This window comes from Leptopilina boulardi, unplaced genomic scaffold, assembly GCF_019393585.1.
Source record: "Leptopilina boulardi isolate dan_hultmark-lab unplaced genomic scaffold, ZJU_Lbou_2.1 LbouV2_213, whole genome shotgun sequence".
Taxonomy (NCBI): domain Eukaryota; kingdom Metazoa; phylum Arthropoda; class Insecta; order Hymenoptera; family Figitidae; genus Leptopilina; species Leptopilina boulardi.
Genome location: NW_026137767.1, coordinates 2,798,777 through 2,818,487, shown reverse-complemented (window position 1 = coordinate 2,818,487; position 19,711 = coordinate 2,798,777). Strand labels below are relative to the sequence as shown.

General features: G+C 30.1%; 1 protein-coding gene across 3 annotated transcripts; it reads right to left on the bottom strand.

Annotated features, from left to right (window-relative positions):
* Window positions 1-1,326: 1,326 nt before the first annotated feature.
* On the bottom strand, window positions 1,327-5,463 carry LOC127278903 (glutathione S-transferase 1-like). Of its 3 annotated transcripts, XM_051300845.1 has the most exons (7): window positions 5,414-5,463; window positions 4,472-5,044; window positions 3,581-3,728; window positions 2,765-2,823; window positions 2,326-2,467; window positions 1,945-2,062; window positions 1,327-1,688 (listed from the first exon to the last, which is right to left on the bottom strand). In XM_051300845.1, the coding sequence occupies exons 3-7, from the start codon at window positions 3,713-3,715 to the stop codon at window positions 1,447-1,449; spliced, it is 696 nt and encodes a 231-aa protein (XP_051156802.1). In that variant the 5' UTR covers window positions 3,716-3,728; window positions 4,472-5,044; window positions 5,414-5,463; the 3' UTR covers window positions 1,327-1,446. The 3 variants fall into 3 exon arrangements, with proteins under 3 accessions (XP_051156802.1, XP_051156803.1, XP_051156801.1); XM_051300846.1 differs by lacking the exon at window positions 4,472-5,044 and having other exon boundaries at window positions 5,414-5,433; XM_051300844.1 differs by lacking the exons at window positions 4,472-5,044; window positions 5,414-5,463 and adding an exon at window positions 4,315-4,461.
* Between the last annotated feature and the right edge of the window lie 14,248 nt (window positions 5,464-19,711).

The window sequence follows — 19,711 nt, the reverse complement described above, 5'->3', positions numbered from 1 at the left end:
TTGCAATTACATATTCCGAACATTTCAAATAAATCTTTAGAAAAGGTTCGGTGCTCTGGGGTCCATCAGGATGACGCCTCTTGGCTATGGTTCACATGGATCCGTTTCCTTCAAGCGGTCGAGGAAACAAATCGAGGAACTAGTTTGACCTCCGAAAAATTTCGTGAGTTTTTACAAAAACACGGAATAAAACTAACATTTAATTCAAGCCGCCATCCACTAGCTAACGGGCAAGCGGAACATAAGAAAGAAAGATTGGGAGAAACAAAACGCACGGGACATTAATTCGTCAGTAAATAAAACTACGGGTGAAACTCCCTGCGAGACTCTACACACTTGTCTTCCGCGTTTCGTACAGGGGACTATGCGTGAATTTACCGCGATTTGTGAAACCTATCAATATCCGAGAATCCTTCAATAAAAAAATTTTGCGTTGAAATTGAAAAATCTTAATTGAAATACAAAGAACGGTACGACGAACATCGAAACGTGAATATTACGTATAGATTAGGTGATATTGTTTACATTAGTGTAAATCCAGTTCACACAGGCGAGAGCACGAAGTTACAGTCTCGTTATCGCGGTTCTTTTATTATCGTGAGAAATATCCCTGGCGATGCCTACCCAATCAGCACGAAAACTTGCAAGAAGCTTGCCGTGCAAGATTGCAGTGTTAACATGTAGCAAGTTTGGTGCAAGCAACAAAATGTCCTCTTGTGGCAAGCTTGCAGGGCAACGTTGGCGCAAGGTTGATGCAAGTTTACAAAACTTAATACCACCCTACTGAAAATCCCTGTACAAGATCTTGTACAATTTCCTGTACAGGATCAGCAACTGAACTTGTACAAGTTCCGACCAGTTCCTGTACAGGAAAATGCATACGAATTTGGAACAAGTTCATGTGTGAGATCTTGTACAAAAAAGATACTTGTACAAGAAAATGTACATACATGATCTTGTACAATTTCATGTATAAGTACTTGTACATGAACACGTCCATGTTCTTGCACATGTTAATTCATGTTTTTCTTTACTAAAAATTAAAAACTTCAAAGGCTGCGCAATAGTTTACTTTAACCTTTACAGCTGCGCAATAGTTTTTAGCATGCATGAGTCTTAGTGGTTAAAAATTATCAAAATCTCAAATTTTATTAAAAAAAAAATTTTACAACTATACATGTGCAAGAACATGAACGTGTTCATGTACAAGTACCATAAGAAACCTACATTTATCAGGATTGTTTTAGAAATATATTAGTCATTTTTACTAGGGATATATTATTATTATTATTTCTCCAATTTGGAAAAATAACTGAAGACAGTAAAGAGCCAGAAATATTGATTTATTGATATTAATACATTCAAAAAATACAAATTGTAAAAAGTAAACTCTTCATTAGAATAGACTTATGATGATAATGATGTTTTATTTGTAATTTTAAAAGTCTATTTATTTATTTTTCTTACAGGATGAATAGGATGATCCATATGTGAAAGATCAGGTGGATTTTTTTCAAACGCAGCAATTTCACGTAATCCATCGGCAGCTATTTCCCATAAATCAGGATGTTTTATTTTGAAATTTTCATACCATTTTTCAACTAAAGGCCAAGGCGTTAGTTTAAAATCTATTGCTTCCAAACACATTGTGGCCGTAATCAAAGGAAAATCAGCAATTGTCAAGTTATCTTCAGAAAATATAAACAAAATTATTTTATAATAATTATTACTTTCTCTTAAGAAAATAGGAGGTATAATAGATGCATAATACAGTTTGTGAACAAAATATTTTTTTAAAAGGAAAGTTAATACAAAGGGGTTTAAAATGGACGCAAGATAAAAGATGTTTATGTGAATATTGTGAATTGACACAGAAAAGAAAGCATGGATATAGTGAATATAAGAAGTTAGCCAAAGAGGTGAATTAATTTTTAATGGTTTTACCTCCTGCAGAATAAGTTGACTTCAAAGTTTTCATATAGGTTTCAAAAACGTCTAAAGACATATTAACTTTTTTCAATCCTAACGATGTTCGTTCATAATCAAAAAATATAGGTGCCATCTGCAAAAAAAATTATTATTTTTACTGAAGCATTTTGACATGTTTAATTAATTAAACAAAAAATAAAGAACTTATATGTTGATCGCCTACGAAGAAGGAAGAAATTAAGAAAAATTGAGAATTTGTAATTCTTCTAAATATATATCTATTCAATTCTTTTGTATCCATTATTATTGAAGTAATTTAAAATAAGCTCAATTCAATATTATTTGCAATGCCGTTTTAAAATTTGATGCAGAAAAAACACTTTAAATTGAACTTACAACATATTCTGAAATATTGCGATAGTACATAGCCAAATTGAAACAAAGGCGATGATTTACCACTGCTCGCGCTTTTGGATCTTTAGGATAGAGAGATCCCGATTTGTCATACATATCACAAAGGTATTGTAAAATAGCATTGCTGTAAAAAATAAAAATTTATTGTTTTAATTACTTTTAATTTTAATAGATATTAAATAAAATGAATGTTAGTTTTTACAGTAATGTTATAAGACATGAAAAGAGGCTTAAAAACTGTTCTCAGCTTAATTCTAAGATCCTCTATTAAAATGTATAAATTAAAAAGAATTATAAATGCCGGTCAATTCTCTACTATCTTAATTATTTAAAGGCACAGGCTTTTTTTGCCTGTGCGCAAAATGCACAAATTTTTCAAAGGAAGTCTGTTGAATATTGAAAATAGAGTAATTTAATGTACCTTTCTCCCATTACAGTTTCACCATCCACAAGTACGGGAATTTCTTTCTGTGGATTTAACTAGAAAAAAAGAAACACGAATTAATTTAAAAATACATTAATGGAATTTTACTGATTTTTATATTTTCACATATTTCAATAAGTGGTTATAATATCCCAGATAGCAAGCAAGTCTGCTGCCAACTTGCATTGCAAGTTTTGCAAATTTGCTTTGCAAGCTTGCTGCAAGTTTGCATCCGTATATTTTGCAAAACTAAAAAACGATGCGCAGTTCAATTCTATAATATATAGGGCTGCGCAGTACATTCTTTTTACCTTCCAGCTATGGTCCCAAATACATATTAAAGGGAATTTGTATCTAAAATTAAATTAATAATTAATTAATTAATAAATTGAATAATAAATTAATAATAGTTTCCAGCTAGCTTGCAGCAAACTTGCAGAAGACTTGCATCAAACTTGCAAAAAACTTGCAGAAGACTTTCAGCAAACTTGCACTGCAAGCTTGCAGAAAACTAGCTTCAAGCTTGCTGCAAGTCTTCTGCAAGTTTGCCGCAAGCTTGCATTCCAATTTGCCAAGGGTAGGACATTGCAAGCTTGCAGCAAACTTGCAATGCAAGTCGGCTGCAAGTTGGCAGGAGACTTGCGTGCTATCTGGGATGGTTATAACTTATTCAAAATAAGAGAGTGAGTATTATTAAATAATTAAAGATTTTGGGAAAAAATAGTAGTAGAAATAATTTTTACTACTCAATTCCAGATTAACTCTTAAAGGTGATACTGCGTTCCTTTATCTGTAATAAGTAGTGTAACATACCTTTGCATATTCGTCAGTCATATGTTCTCCTTTTCCGTAATTGACATCAACAAGTATATAATCTATATTTAAAGCTTTTAAAGCTTGCCTACATGCCAAAGAAGGTGGACCGTCAGAAACCGAATATAATTTCATTGTGATTTGGAATCTACAAATTTAGGAATTTATTAAAAATATATATATTTTTTAATAATTTTACGATTTCATAGAGAATGCTTTTAATTTAAATGAAATTTTCTAATTTTCAAAATAATTTTATTGTAAAATTACAGTACAAGACTTATTTTGTTAAGTTTTATATTGTTTAAAATTTAAATCACATAATTTAATTAATTTCACTCCTCCTGAATAATATGGTATTCACAAAAATAAAATTTTTTATTTACATACCAAATAATATTCACAATATTTTTAGTCTTGAACAAAATGTAAACCCCCTTTGAAAATTAAAATTTACTTTTTAAATAAATAATTAAAAATTTTTAAGAAAAATTTAATATTTTTCAAACAAAAAACATTGGAATTATTTTTTTTGTGTTAACAACTAACAATATAATTACAGTTATAATAACAATATAACATTTATAATCAATATTATAATCTGTCGAAAAAATTACAATAATATAGTAATGCAAATATGTCAAAAATGATTTATCATGTTAAAATTTTGCATACTTTTTTAGGACCCTATTTACTAATTGTAAACAAAAATAGAGAAAAATATAAAATTTTACCTTTAATTTCAAATAAATTTCTTTTTATAATAAAAACTTTTTTTCAGAATAAACTGATCGACTGAATTATAATACTTGCTCTGAGAATGAAAATATTTTATAGAGGAAAACGATACAAGAGGCAGAAAATGTGATATCTTTCCTTTCACTAGACTACCTTTCACTTGTCTTGCACACCACCTCTTCATCGACGGATCCAATAACATTTGATAAATCCCAGTAAAAAGGACACAATTTGAAAAGAATTAAAAATTTTTAATTGTTATAAAAATTGAAAAGAATTTGAGAGTAATACTAAAATCAAAAAAAGATGTAAAATTAAAAAGCATTGAGTACTATCTATATGAAAAGAAGAATTAAAAAATTTTTATAACAAATCGACACTTAGAAGATTTCAACTAAATGGGCTTCGCTTTGAATTAAGAAATTAGACACTTTTCTTTTCCCACAATTTCACTATTGCTTACTATTTTTGGAGAATATAAATTCCTTCTGAATATAATATTACTTAAATAGAAACTAACGACCGGCATTAAGCCGGCCATGAACTATTAACGCACATTTTTCTATCATCCTGGTGCAGTGCCGGCATAATACCGGCGCATTCTTATTGAGTTGATACCGGTAAAGTCAACAATGATAATTTGATAAGATTGGTACAAAAAAAATTATGAAACAATTGTGTCCTTTTTTATCATATGCATCACGTTCTATAACAACTTCTTCGGATCTACACAGAAAAAGAAATTTACTTGGTTCAGTCGGTTACTTGCTACATAAATATTTATTTGAACCAAATAATTTTTATTTGACTTAAATGAACTGTATTTGAATCACTAATTTCTGAATTTAAAATAAATAACTTAAAAGTAATGTGATAATAGTCAAGTAGCCGATTATTTGAATCAAATAAATTTTTTCAGTGTACATATTATTCTACGTTGGTCGCGTTAACACGCACTTTTTATGGTTTCCCAATATAGCGAGAACTCGAAAGTATTTTCTGACTTGTAAAAATTGACAGAATGTTAAAAAAAATGATTTTATGTCGAAAAATGACCGTTATAATTATGTATCTCTGTGGGATGAAAAAATTTACCGATCAAAATAATTTGTTTGATTTGCGAAAAGTCAACTTTTCGTTTACAGTGAGCATTGGTCTACTTTCGACTAACAGCGAAGTCGACTGTTTCATTCCTATTTTAAGGGTACAGTCAAACCATATTTTGCATATTATATATATATACACTACCGTCAGAAATTGTCGGTATAAACGACGTGCGGGCAAAGAAAAATTGCTGCTGCAATTTATTTAACATATTTTAATTTTGAAAATAAATAGAAAGTTGATTCTTGGATTGTTTTAAAGCTTATTTAATTCTGCGCCTATTGATATATAAATAATTTTTTTTATTTTGAGAGATTTTTATCTTTCAGCATAGGCAGAAAGATCCCAGTGAGCACCAGGACGTCTGAAAGACGTCTTTTTTTGTCCGCGGACATCCTGGGGACTTTGATGATAATGACATCATGGACATCATCATACCTTTGACATCGAAAGGACGTCTTTAACATGTATAATGTCGTGGCCAAAAGACGTCTAAAAGACATTCAAAATGGATGTCTAAAAGACGTCCTAAAGACTTGTTTTGGACGTCTTTAGGACATAGATGTATTTTCTTCAGAATATTTTCTAAGTTTAACACATTAATTTTATTATCTTATTTAAATTTTGACTTTTTTTGGTATTTTTTCTACACGCTTATACAGAAATCAGGAATGAAAAAATCCTCCCGGACTTGGGATCGAACCCGCGATACGCTGAGTTGAAACTCTACGCCTTAAGCGTCTGAGCCATCGGAGACAGATAAATTTCTTTACAAAGTTTGCGAATTTATTTGTCAATGAAATGAATCGAACTTAAAAAATTTCTATAAGATTTATCTTAAACAGTTTCGATGTTTACGTTGAACTTAAAAAATAAAATATAAAAGTAACTTTTAAGAAAAATTTTCCATTTTCAAAATCTGAAAACGACGTCCTTTAGACATGATAAAGACATCTTTATGAACAGACATAGAACCTTTTTTTGACGTAGGGGAGACCGAGGAGGAAAGTAACAAAAATCAGTTTTTTTATGCTAGCATTAAAAATATTTGTCGGATAAATTTGTCCAATATATTAAATGAAAGCTTGGACATTCACCTTTTAAATAAATTTTGAATTAAACATTTATAATAAATTGACAGTTCACAGTATAACTTTTACGCAAGCTCTTCATCTGTTACTTTCCTCCTCACCCCCGAGGAGGAAAGTAACAGTATAAAATTATGTAAAATTCTTTAGACTAATGACTATTATTAATTAGAAATATTTTTATTAGGAACACATAAAAGTTTAAGTACACTTTATACTTATTTGGCACATATTTGGGACATATTTAGCACATATTTCGAACATTTTATGAATTTAGCTCATTTTTTTTCTTAAAGATATTTTATGCTTACCTAGATCACAGGTTTTTCTTAAATAAATCTCTGTTATTCGTAAAATTAAATACGATTTGCTTCAATCATTAGTTAAAACATGGACAATATCGACAATAGGAGAAAAGTAGCGTGTTACTTTCCTCCTCGGTCGCTTTTTTCTTGTATGTCAACAAAAAAGTTAAAACTACACAAATGTTAAATTGTTTGTTTAAGCACAACTTAAAGACAGATAATAAGGCTACAAAATAACGAAAGGCACATTTTGAAAAACAATAAAATTAAAGAAATACGAGACTTTGAAAATTTGAACGAAAACTTACTTTTGACGTTTTTTCTGCACGTCACACCGGAATCAGACCTAACCTTTCCTGTCAGGCTCGGACATACTATGGAGGAGGAAGGGGGAACAGTGCCGACTAAAAATATGTTTGAACCATGTCTATCCGATAATTTGTTTAAAAGTTATAAGCTTTGTTACTTTCCTCCTCTGTTACTTTCCTCCTCGGTCTCCCCTACCTCAGACGTAGTATTCACATTTTTAAGATATACCATACGGGGACAAATTAAAGACATCTTTAAGACGTCCAGAAGACGTCTTTTGTCACAAGTCTAAAAGACGTCCGCAAAAAGACATCCTCAGGACGTCTTTTGAGCAAGTGTGCCCACTGGGATAGCTATTTTCATAAAATTTAAGATAGTTTAAGAAGACATTTGTACAATGTAAAAGAATATAATCTTTATTTATTATTATTGTTATAACATATGGCCACAATATTGTGTTAATATTACATGACAATAGGGTTACTTAAAATAATAATAATAAATAATAATGGATAATTTTATTGTAATAACTTCTTTTAAAAGTATATTGAATTTTTCTTTCTTTCTTTTTACAGTATTAAAAAGTTTTCTGTTAGTTCCAGAAAAGTATGTAAAAAAGGAAGTTAAAATCCTCTTACTTCTGTTCTAATAATTGCAGTCACTAAATAGGCATATCGATTTAGTTCTAATTCATAGGTCAATGTGCCGATATAATCATGAAGGGCCACACCCGTAAAAAACCTTTTTCAAGATCTTTTATACGTATATACATTTACTAGTTTTGTAGATTTATTTCTAAGAAACTATATAAACATTAAGGGGGGGAGGGGGTAAGGTTAATTCCATGAAAAAATGCATATTTTTACGAATTTTTTTGGCTATACAGAAAGAGTTAATATATTTATTAAATTTTTATATAATAGTACAACATTTGAACAGTATTTCACCAAAGTTTCATTACAAAATATTGAGAATTGATCGAGTGACAGTACATTTCCTCTGGCTCCCCAAAAAAAAATTATTTTGCGGTGTCCACTGTAACTCGCAATAGAATCATCTAAAACAAAAGAATCAAAATGGATTTGTTAAAGGAGATGTTTTTCTAGGTTTTTTTTTTATTTTTGAATTTTTTGTAGCACTTTGAAGTCAAAACCCGGCTGATTTTTTATAGAGAAAATCGGGTTTTTGGCTTCAAAGTGCTACAAAAAATTCAAAAATAAAAAAAAAACCCTCCCAGGGATCCCTAGAAAAACATCTCCTTTAACAAATCCATTTTGATTCTTTTGTTTTAGATGATTCTACAGTGAACACCGCAAAAAAACTTTTTTTTGGGGAGCCAGAGGAAATGTACTGTCACTCGATCAATTCTCAATATTTTGTAATGAAACTTTGGTGAAATACTGTTCAAATGTTGTACTATTATATAAAAATTTAATAAATATATTAACTCTTTCTGTATAGCCAAAAAAAGTTCGTAAAAATATGCATTTTTTCATGTAATTAACCTTACCCCCCCCCCTTAATGTAATATAAAGTACTTCCTTGCAAAACATAAGAATAATGTTCAAAAAAATATAAGAACTGTCTGAAAATATGAACCTATGCATTATATGCTTTAAAGACATGTGACTGTTATAGGTTAGGTAATTTCACTTTCTTCTTTGGTTTTCTCATAAAATTCTCAATGGATTGAGCTGTAATTTTGTGCTTGTTGTCAACCCTTCTGGAAGTAGAAAGATTCAAATCTTAACAGTTTAAAGGAAAAATTAGTCTTTGAATACTTTTTTAGACTCACAATCAATAATATTTTTAATCTGCTACTTCTCTAATTTAAATAGTAAATCTTTATTATGTCCATTACAAAATTGTATACATATACTTCTCCTTATCTATCCTTATGAAAATATTTCCATCTTATATTCAATTCTTATACAGTAAATTCTTCATTTTTAACCGCGACCTAATTTCTCTATTCGTTAAATATTTAAACACTTATTCATTATTACAATTTTGTTATCCTACATATTATCATTCATTTATTCTTGTTTCCAAATGAAACATCACAGAAAAAAGTTAGTGTTATTTTTGTTGCGGGTAATTTTCTCCAATGCTAAAACCCATAAGATTTAACCCAGATTTAGGATAAAATTTGTTGCCTGTTATTTTAACACCAATTCTGGTGATAAAATAACACTTTGTTTTTCCTGTCATGTCCGCCATCTTGAAATAACATAGATCAAATAAATTTCAAATAATAATACTGGTATACCCCCATGGGTCTTTACAATTTCTTCACAATCCCGGGTAGAAATTTTGTCATAGTCCAAACCTGGGCCAAATCGGGAGTTCATAAAATTGGCATGAAACGCCTTCACAGAAAAAAAGGTGGGCAAAAAGTTGTTAAGATAGAGGATAAAAGTCGTTAGGATACAGGGTAAAGGATAAATTTGTGCTGGATAAAAATTTTACTAAAATATTACTAGAAAAATGGATGTCATATTTGAGTAAACTGTCTAATTTTAATAAAAATATTAGTAATTTTACACTTAACTTATTAAATCCATAAATTTTATATAAATAACTAATTGCACGTGGAAATATTTTGCCTATAATTATTGTCTATTAATAAAAATATCTTTGACTAATATAACTGACAGCTGACGACAGTGGGTAAATAATCAGAACTGGGAAATTACAACTCAACGTCTGTATTGTTGCACGAAAGCAGAGTTGGGTAGTATCTGAATTTTTTGTGCATATTAGACTGTGTCAGTTCATCGAGATATTTCGAGTTCAAGATACAGCGAAACCTCTCATAAGACAATTTTAGTGGGGGGTTCTCTTAAAGCCGGTTTTTCGCGAGAGGAGAAATTGATGCGCAGTGACCGTTTGCACATGGCGGTCTATTTCAAAATAATGTTGGAGTTTATTGGAAATTATGTTAGAAGAAATAAAGAGATGAATATAAAAAATAGTAGAAAAATTACAGAAAGTAATCATAAATTTCTTTCTTGCATTTTGTCCATACCCAAAATTAGCCTTATGTTTATGCTATTGTGCTTTGATAGGTTTTGACAATTCTTTCTGTTTACATTCTCAGCCATATGCACCGCATGACGTAACTGCGCATGACGCAATATGTATCTAAAGTTTTAGGGAAGGGAAACACGATAGGGGAAATTTGTCTTATTAGAGGTTGTCTTATGAGAGGTTCGCCTGTATAACGTCAGAGGCCTGGAGAGACAACAAACAGACAATACAATGTTATTCTTACGGAGAAGAAAATTTGTTTCCATTTTCATCAATTTTATTCATACTTTAAACACGGAAAACGCTTGTTGACATCTAATAAAATTAAAATGTGTGTAAGAATAACATTGTGTCGTCTGTTTGTTGTCTCTCCAGGCCTCTGACGTCATATCTTGAATCGAAATATCTCGATGAACTGACACAGCCTAATATGCACAAAAAATTCAGTTACTACCCAACTCTGCTTTCGTGCAACAATACAGACGTTGAGTTGTAATTTCCCAGTTCTGATTATTTACGCACTGTCGTCAGCTGTCAGTTATATTAGTCAAAGATATTTTTATTAATAGACAATTGAGATGAAGAACGTAACGTTAATTGTTTAACGGTTACAAAAACCAATTTATTAAAGTTTGTTCAAATTTTAATCATTACCAATCGAAAGAGCATAAAAAAATGTGTCAGAATCCATGATTTTTATTCCAAATTTGATGTCGGAAAGATATGAAAAATCAAAATATTGAAGAAGTTATGGCTTCTCAAACTTAACGATCGCGTTAATGGGTGCTTATCATAGGTGCTTATTAAAGTTTGTTCAAATTTTAATCATTACCAATCGAAAGAGCATAAAAAAATGTGTCAGAATCCATGAGTTTTATTCCAAATTTGATGTCGGAAAGATATGAAAAATCAAAATTTAATTAAGCATCCGATAACGCAATCGTTAACGTTTGAGAAAGGTTAAATTAATTTTGATTTTTCATATCTTTCCGACATCAAATTTGGAATAAAACTCATGGATTCTAACACATTTTTTTATGCTCTTTCGATTGGTAATGATTAAAATTTGAACAAACTTTAATAAATTGGTTTTTGTAACCGTTAAACAATTAACGTTACGTTCTTCAGCTCAATTAATAGACAATAATTATAGGCAAAATATTTCCACGTGCAATTAGTTATTTATATAAAATTTGTGGATTTAATAAGTTAAGTGTAAAATTACTAATATTTTTAATAAAATTAGACAGTTTACTCAAATATGACATCCATTTTTCTAGTAATATTTTAGTAACATTTTTATCCAGCACAAATTTATCCTTTACCCTGTATCCTAACGACTTTTATCCTCTATCTTTACAACTTTTTACCCACCTTTTTTTCCGTGTTACCCGATTTGGGTCACAAGATAATAAGATAATAAGATAATAAGAATTAAATATTTTCTTAAAAGAGAATTTTTTTTTTAAGAAAATAATTATTTTTAAACTATTTAAACATTTAAACTATTAAGTTAATAGTATCACTTTAGAGGAGACACGCAATATCTCTGAATGATAGGCGCGTGATGTAAAATTATTATTTTCGTTTTGCGTATACGGATTATAAATTATCTAACAATTATTGCATACTACAGTGTTACGCTGCATTTTATCAATATTATTACGCATAAAGCATGAGCGCAAAATATCTTACCTGTATATTTGAACTTTTAATTATTTAAATAATACCAAATTTTTATTTAACAAACAGAAAGCTAAATATTTATAACTTTATCCAGGACAAGTTTAATAAATATGGCTTTTTTATGATAAAGTAGTTAAAATTATCATTTTTTTGTAGACAATAGTGTCTCTGACGAGATTAAATGTTCATAATAAATTATCTAAATTTCATCAGTTGATAGTCTTCTTACATCAGGTTATTACAAAAAAACATATGCTTTAAATTTTAATTCATATTCGTAACAAAATTGTTTTTTTTAAAATAATTATCTGCGGCATCTCGGTCGACATTTAAAAGTTCTTTACTGAATTTTTTAATGATTACATGTTGACAAAATGATTATACAAATTTTTATACATCTTAGCTTTTTGAAAAAAAAATGTTAACCATGGATCAACATACTCCGACAATCTTTTTAATTCGTTACCAATATATTTCGATGAATGCTTCACATTTCTGGGAAATAATTTATAAAGAATATAAACAAGGAGGGGGTTCCTTATGTTTATTTCATAAACATTTTGCTTCCTCATTGTGTGAAGCAAAAAATTTGCTTCCTCGTGGAAGCTATGAAATTCAATTGATTGATTTAAAACATTTCGAGTATAGAAAACTGTTTTAAATTAATTAAATTTTTTTTAAAAATTAAGAAAATTTTAATTCATTTTGGCTGTAACATACACTGAGAAAAATGTTTAGTCAGAGCAACCAAAATTTGGTTAAGCCAACAAAAAAATTTTGTTGGTATTTAAGCAACCAAACTATTTGTTTGAGTCAACCAAAAAATTTGGTTGAGTGTTTTTTGTTGGCATAACAAAAATGTTTGGTTCATCAAACCAACAGTTTTTTTGTTAGGTCAAAAAACTGATTGGTTGATAAAACAAACAGTTTTTTTTGTAAAATTAAAAATTTTATTCTCCCTTATCTCTTTTCTTTTTATCTTTTTTATTTATTTCATTATTTATTTATTATCAATTTAACATTGAATTTATATTTATCCCATTGAAATATTTATGGACTTTGAAAAATCTCATCTCCGCCTGGGATCGAACCTCTGTTTTAAAACTGAAGGTCAGGAGCTCTGACCACTGGACTACCCATTCTTGTAAGAGATTGAAACTTACTGTTCTCTTAAGCTATGAGCTGAGTGCGAATCATAATTGATCAGGATCTCATATAACATGTTTCTATATAGAAGAAAATTTGTTTTCACCGAGGGAGAATTTACTCTGGTAGTCAAGTGTACACTTGCCTGGTAATACTCAGTAATAGCTGTAATACTTTGTAATGTCTTGTAATAATAAGTATTATTGTGTAATACCATGTAATACTGTGTAATACTTGTAATATTGTGGTATTATGGTGTAATACTTTAAAATTTTTTTTAAAAATTAAACCAAAAAATGTTAAAAATATAAGTAAAAATTTTAAACACTTGTTCAAATGTAGCGCGGGAGTTGATGCTATAGTATAGCAACTTTGCCATAGGTGGCGGTATCGAATGTTTACAGAATCAAATCAGTAGATAGTTCTTTAGTAATTAGCCGAATTTTAGCTTTTAGCTACCTTATCGGAATAAGTAAAAAAAAATTGAGTACAGTAAGATATCTGCACCTGTAATTACACCTAAACATTTGAAATAATAGTTATTTACGTTTTAAAAAAGAGAAAATTATTATTTTCTTTTATAAGTAGGGTAAATGCACTAATTGCGGCGCGATTCGAGTCAAAACACCTTTGAAATAGAAAATTCGACACTTCTATTGTATAAACTCAATTTAAGATTTATTAAACTAAAAGGTTATGTTATTTAGATTTAAAAAATAATGTTTAACTTTATAAAAATCGATTATTTAAACAAATATGAGAAATTAAAACAAATACCGTAATTTTCTACACGGAGAGAAAAATCATACTATATTCACATGGGTTGTGTCACTCATTATTCACATCACCTGTGACGTGCTTTTTTTACACAAAATTCATGTGTTTATTGGGTCGTAGATTTCTATGCAAGAAAAGTATGGAACATGTACTATATTTGCTTCAAGTCCATGTAGTAAATACTCCCCTCTACTCAATGCGAAATTTACTTGAAATCCATCCGAAAAGCGCATGGATTTCAAGCAAATTTTATATAGAGAGAAGGAAGGCAATTTTATCATGTTTCTTAAGCGTTTATAGTTTACAGATCAATCAGAATTAGTATACATGTCTTTCTAATTTCACACAACGTTTATTCATGCAATAAACACAAGATTTCATGAAAAAATATCTTGCGTGATAAACGATTTTTACATGAAATAGTGTTATGTGAAAAAAGCAACAGTGGCTCATGTGAATATAGTATGATTTTTCTCTCCGTGTATTGTGGCGCGTTTGTATCAGTTTCGGTGACCAAAATTACGTGTATTTTGAAGATAATTTGCCCGTCGAAATTGGAGTCAATGGAAGTATTAAAAATGTTTCAATTACGGCGAGGGAAAAAATTTGATCTCAAATAATTTAATTAGTAATTGTTTAAATGTGCATTTCTACGTGAATTTTCACTTATTCAAATTTAGAGAGTAGCTTAAATGAATCTGTTTATAATTATAATAATATTTTTTTAATAAGTCATGTGGAGACGTGATAATATATTCTATTCCTGAAAACTCATTACTAGAATTTTGAAAAAATTTCTTTACTAAATTATAATTTATAATTATATATTCTATAAATTATTATATCATTTTCAACAAGAAATAAATTTTCTATCCTAAGTTTCACTAACCTAAATATATAAAACTTTTACCAATTTCTTTTAGAAAATTATTCAAAATTATACTGCGTATTCTTATACACTATAATTTATGTAAATCTTTTATTAAAATAAAAAATTTTGACTATTATTTATTTTCAATTTATTAAACTTTATCATCATTTCCACAGCACTTAAAATTGCATTATTATTAATAGTGTTTTATTTAATGAAATTAATTAAAAATTTATATTTGTAACTATACTTATTTTTTAATAGTTCATTATTAATTCAAAAATATATATTATTGTACATTTTCTTTTAAAAAATGTCGCAATGATAATCATACAAACCATTATTTTTAGAAGATAATATAGAATAAAAGATTGATTTTAGAAACTTTTTTTACAAAAATTCTATTTAAATAATTATATATTTTATAAACATTTACATATTATATAAACCGCGATATTATTTTATTATTACAGGAAACAAATTTTTTTTAAAATTTAAAAAATTGCTACAGTTGTTTATTGATTAGAAATTAACTAACTTCACTGCAATAATTATTTAAAATGTGACTTTTCACTGACGCAATTTCTAATTTTTCTTTACATATGTTGTCTTGAAATTAAAATTCTTTTGATAAGTCACGAAACATAGTATTTCATATTATCTTTAAATATTTTCAATAACTTCATTACATCAAACGTAATGTGCAAAAAGCACAAGTGAATAGTTTTTTGAAAGTTAGTTTTAGAAACTTTTATAATAATAATTTGCGTATTTATTGATTCTAATCACACACTTGCGTTTATAAAACTTTAGAAGATGAATAGAAAACAATATATTTACTATATATGTATAGGTATATATGAATATAGCTAATTTCACTAAGTCTCCTAAGTACTACTATTTAATTTTCAATAAAAGAATGAGGTTCAATAAGGCCGTTTTTGGGCCCTTCTCAAATCGGTTGATATTATGAAAAATTTGATCTCCTTAGTATGCCAGATAGACAATCTCTCTAAACCGTTTTTTGATTTATCAAAAAATACCGGAAATAACTCATCCTTAAAAATTGTAAAATACATATGAGAATCAGTACATCTTAGCAAAGATTAGTTAATTTTAATTTGTCATTGAAAAGCCCCGGTCACTTAACTTTCCAAAAACTTTGTATTATGTAGTAAAGAAAATATCCAATATGGAGATTGAATTTTTGAAAATCGAATCCAATTCGCTGCAAAATTGTTACTTGGGGGTTTTAGGGGTCGCTGATTACGAATTTGGTGTCAGATATGCAAAATTTTCAAAATTCAAAATGGCGGATTTAATATGTTGAAAAAAATATAAGTTGTGTAGTCATTCATTTGTTTCATTTCCCACTTGTGCTTCTTTGTGGCACTTAACTGTTATAAGTTATACTAAATCCCATATGTATTTTACAATTTTTTAGGATGAGTTATTTCCGGTATTTTTTGATAAATCAAAAATCGGTTTAGGGAGATTGTCTATCTGGCATATTAAGGAGATCAAATTTTTCATAATATCAACCGATTTGAGAAGGGCCCAAAAAACGGCCTTATTGACCCTCATCCTTACTTCAAGTTTTACTGATTTAATTTGAGAATTCACCACTAAACAGAACATGAAATTGACACGTCGTGAAACATAAGCAATTCTACAATTTGTCTGTGTAATTGCGCAGGAATAAACATTTTACTAACAAAGATAGATAGATCTGAACCAAAAAGTAGGTACTGCGACATATTAATTTCAATAACTTAAGTTCAATAACTCTCTAAACATAATTATTATTCAAAATTTAGATAATTCAAGCATAAAAAATTAACTATCAAAATTTATTAATAAAATAATTAATTTCATACCTTTTTTCGGTGTGGTAATTAACCCCTTCGCAGTCCAGTTAAAAATCGCTGGTAGGCCTAAAACGGTCCGAAAAAAAAGTTTCCAAAAAAATATGACTTCATCATATTTAAGGTTTTTGTGGTCGCTGAATTCGAATTTGAGGTCAGTTTTTCAAAATTCAAAATGGCGCATCCAATATGGCGGACAAATTTTTAAAAAATCAATCCAATTTGCCTGAAATTTGTTACTCGGGGGTTTTTGGGGTCGCTAAATTCAAATTTGAGGTCAGTTTTTCAAAATTCAAAATGGCGGATCCAATATGGCGGACAAATTTTTAAAAAATCAAACCGATTTGCCTGAAATTTGTTACTCAGGGGTTTTTGTGGTCGCTGAATTCGAATTTGAGGTCAGTTTTTCAAAATTCAAAATAGCGGATTCAAAATGGCGGACAAATTTTAAAAAAAAATTATAAAAATTTGTCCGCCATATTGGATCCGCTATTTTGAATTTTGAAAAACTGACCTCAAATTCGAATTCAGCGACCACAAAAACCCCTGAGTAACAAATTTCAGGCAAATCGGTTTGATTTTTTAAAAATTTGTCCGCCATATTGGATCCGCCATTTTGAATTTTGAAAAACTGACCTCAAATTCGAATTCAGCGACTACGAAAACCCCCGAGTAACAATTTGTGGTCAAAACGCATTAATTTTTAAATTATCCGCCATATTGGGTTGCCATATTGGATCCGCCATTTTGAATTTTGAAAAACCGACCTCAGATTCGTAATCAGAGACCCCGAAAACCCCTGAGCAACGAGTTTCATGTAAATCTGATAAATTTTAAGTTTTCATGGTCGCCATTTTGGGTCCGCCATTTTGTTTTTTTGAAATCTGACTTCAAATTTGGATTCAGCGACCCCAAAAATCCCCGAGTAACAAATTTCAGGCGAATCAAATTAAATTTAGTATTATTTTTTTGCGATGGCCATATATGGCCACTTGCACAAAGGTGGCACGACTTTTTCTGGCCACATATGGGCCCTGGACTGTCAAGGGGTTAATTAGCAATTTGAAGTCTACAGTACATAGAGAATTATGAGTTTGCTATTATATATATGAATAGCTAATTTTTTAGCTTTGGTATAGGCGTATAGGTAATGTTTAGCTGTGACAGCAAAACATATTAGCTTTGGAAGCTAATTGTTAGCTGCATTAGCTAACAATGATTGCTATCCATGTAATAACAATTATGGGGTTAGCTAATAGCTAACTTTTTTTTCTATGTAATACAAGTGCGTTAAATCATTGATTATACGAGTGTCATACAATATTTTTTGCAACACTAAATCACCTAAACTTGAAGATGCCAATTCCCAGGTGCGAATTGTCGGTTGGGCCATGGTCGGGCCAACCATGTGAATGTTCGGTCCGACTTTGGCAGCCGATGGTCGGCCGAACTAGCGAATTGATAACATCCGCCGACCAATGGCTGACAAAGTTGGACCGACCATTGGTACCAAAGACGGACCATCCATGGACGCCAAAGTTTTGCCGACCATGTCGGCAAACAATGAAGGTCGGCTTCACATTGGTAACCATTGTTGGCCCACCTTTGGTAGAAATGGTTGGACCGACCAATGGCTAAAAGAGTCGGGCCAACTATGGCTGCCAAAGTTAGGCCGACCTTTGGAAAAAATGTAAAAATTATTAATTATATTAATTAACATATATTGGGTATAGTCTGAAATTCAGACTTTCCTTTGGAAAAAATGTAAAAATTATTAATTATATAATTAACATATATTGGGTATAGTCTGAAATTCATCATTTATTTATTGCATACACATTAACATTTAAGACAATCTTATACATACATACATACATTTTAAAAATATTTATCGCTCGCAAGGATCGAACCCGCAACCTAACGCACCGAAGTCTAACACGCTATCCATTACGCCACGCTTACATGAAAGTCTACGGACAAAAATGATTTCATAAGCTCCAACTTCAGAAAAATCCAGTTTGTAATTCATGATGAAAAATAAATCAGATAATCCTTGTAATTTTTTAGTTAATCCATTTTAGTTAAATAAAATGTCACAAAAATTTTTTATTTTGGCCATGAATGTAAAGAAATTTACTTTACGAATATGATGGTCGGCCCAACTGCGGCCCGACTTTGGCTAGAGTCGGCCCGACCATTGGAAATTCTAATTTTTGAACTCCGGCTGCCGCAGTTTAACCGACCATCGGCCCGACTTTGGCCAGAGTCGGCCCAACCATTGGAAATTCTGAATTTTGAACTTCGGCTGCCGCAGTTTAACCGACCATCGGCCCGACTTTGGCCAGAGTCGGCCCGACCATTGAAAATTCTGGATTTTAAACCTTGGTAGCCACAATCGGCCCAACTTTGGGTGAAAGTAGTAACCAAAGTAGGGACAACTTTGGCTGCCGACGTCTTGGCAGCCGTAGATGTGCCGTCCATGGCCCGACCGACCAACTCTGGCTGCCGACCCTAATTCGCACCTGGGTTTAGGTGGAGTAGAGGAATTTTAAAATTAAAAGTTTGAAAACATTGAATTAGAAGAAATGTGTATTAAAATTATAAGTTTGTAGCCCTCTAACCTTCCTCTTTAATTAAACAATTATAACAATGCGGAAAGTATTCACTTTACGCATTGCTAGCAGTACATAAAGTAAATACTTTACGCGCACTGCTGTTATATAAAGATGCATTCTGCACACATTTTTTTGAAATTATTATATATTACAATAACATATTAGTTTATACTGATGTTCAGACAATACACTGAGAAAAATGTTTAGTCAGAGCAACCAAAATTTGGTTGGACCAACAAAAAATTTTTGTTGGTATTTAAGCAACCAAACTATTTGTTTGAGTCAACCAAAAAATTTGGTTGAGTGTTTTTTGTTGGCATAACAAAAATGTTTGGTTGATCAAACCAACAGTTTTTTTTGTTAGGTCAAAAAACTGTTTGGTTGATCAAACAAACAGTTTTTTTTGTAAAATTAAAAATTTTATTCTACCTTATCTCTTTTCTTTTTATCTTTTTTATATATTTATTATCAATTTAACATTGAATTTATATTTATCCCATTGAAATATTTGTGGACTTTGAAAAATCTCATCTCCGTCTGGGATCGAACCTCTGTTTTAAAACTGAAGGTCGGGAGCTCTGACCACTGGACTACCCA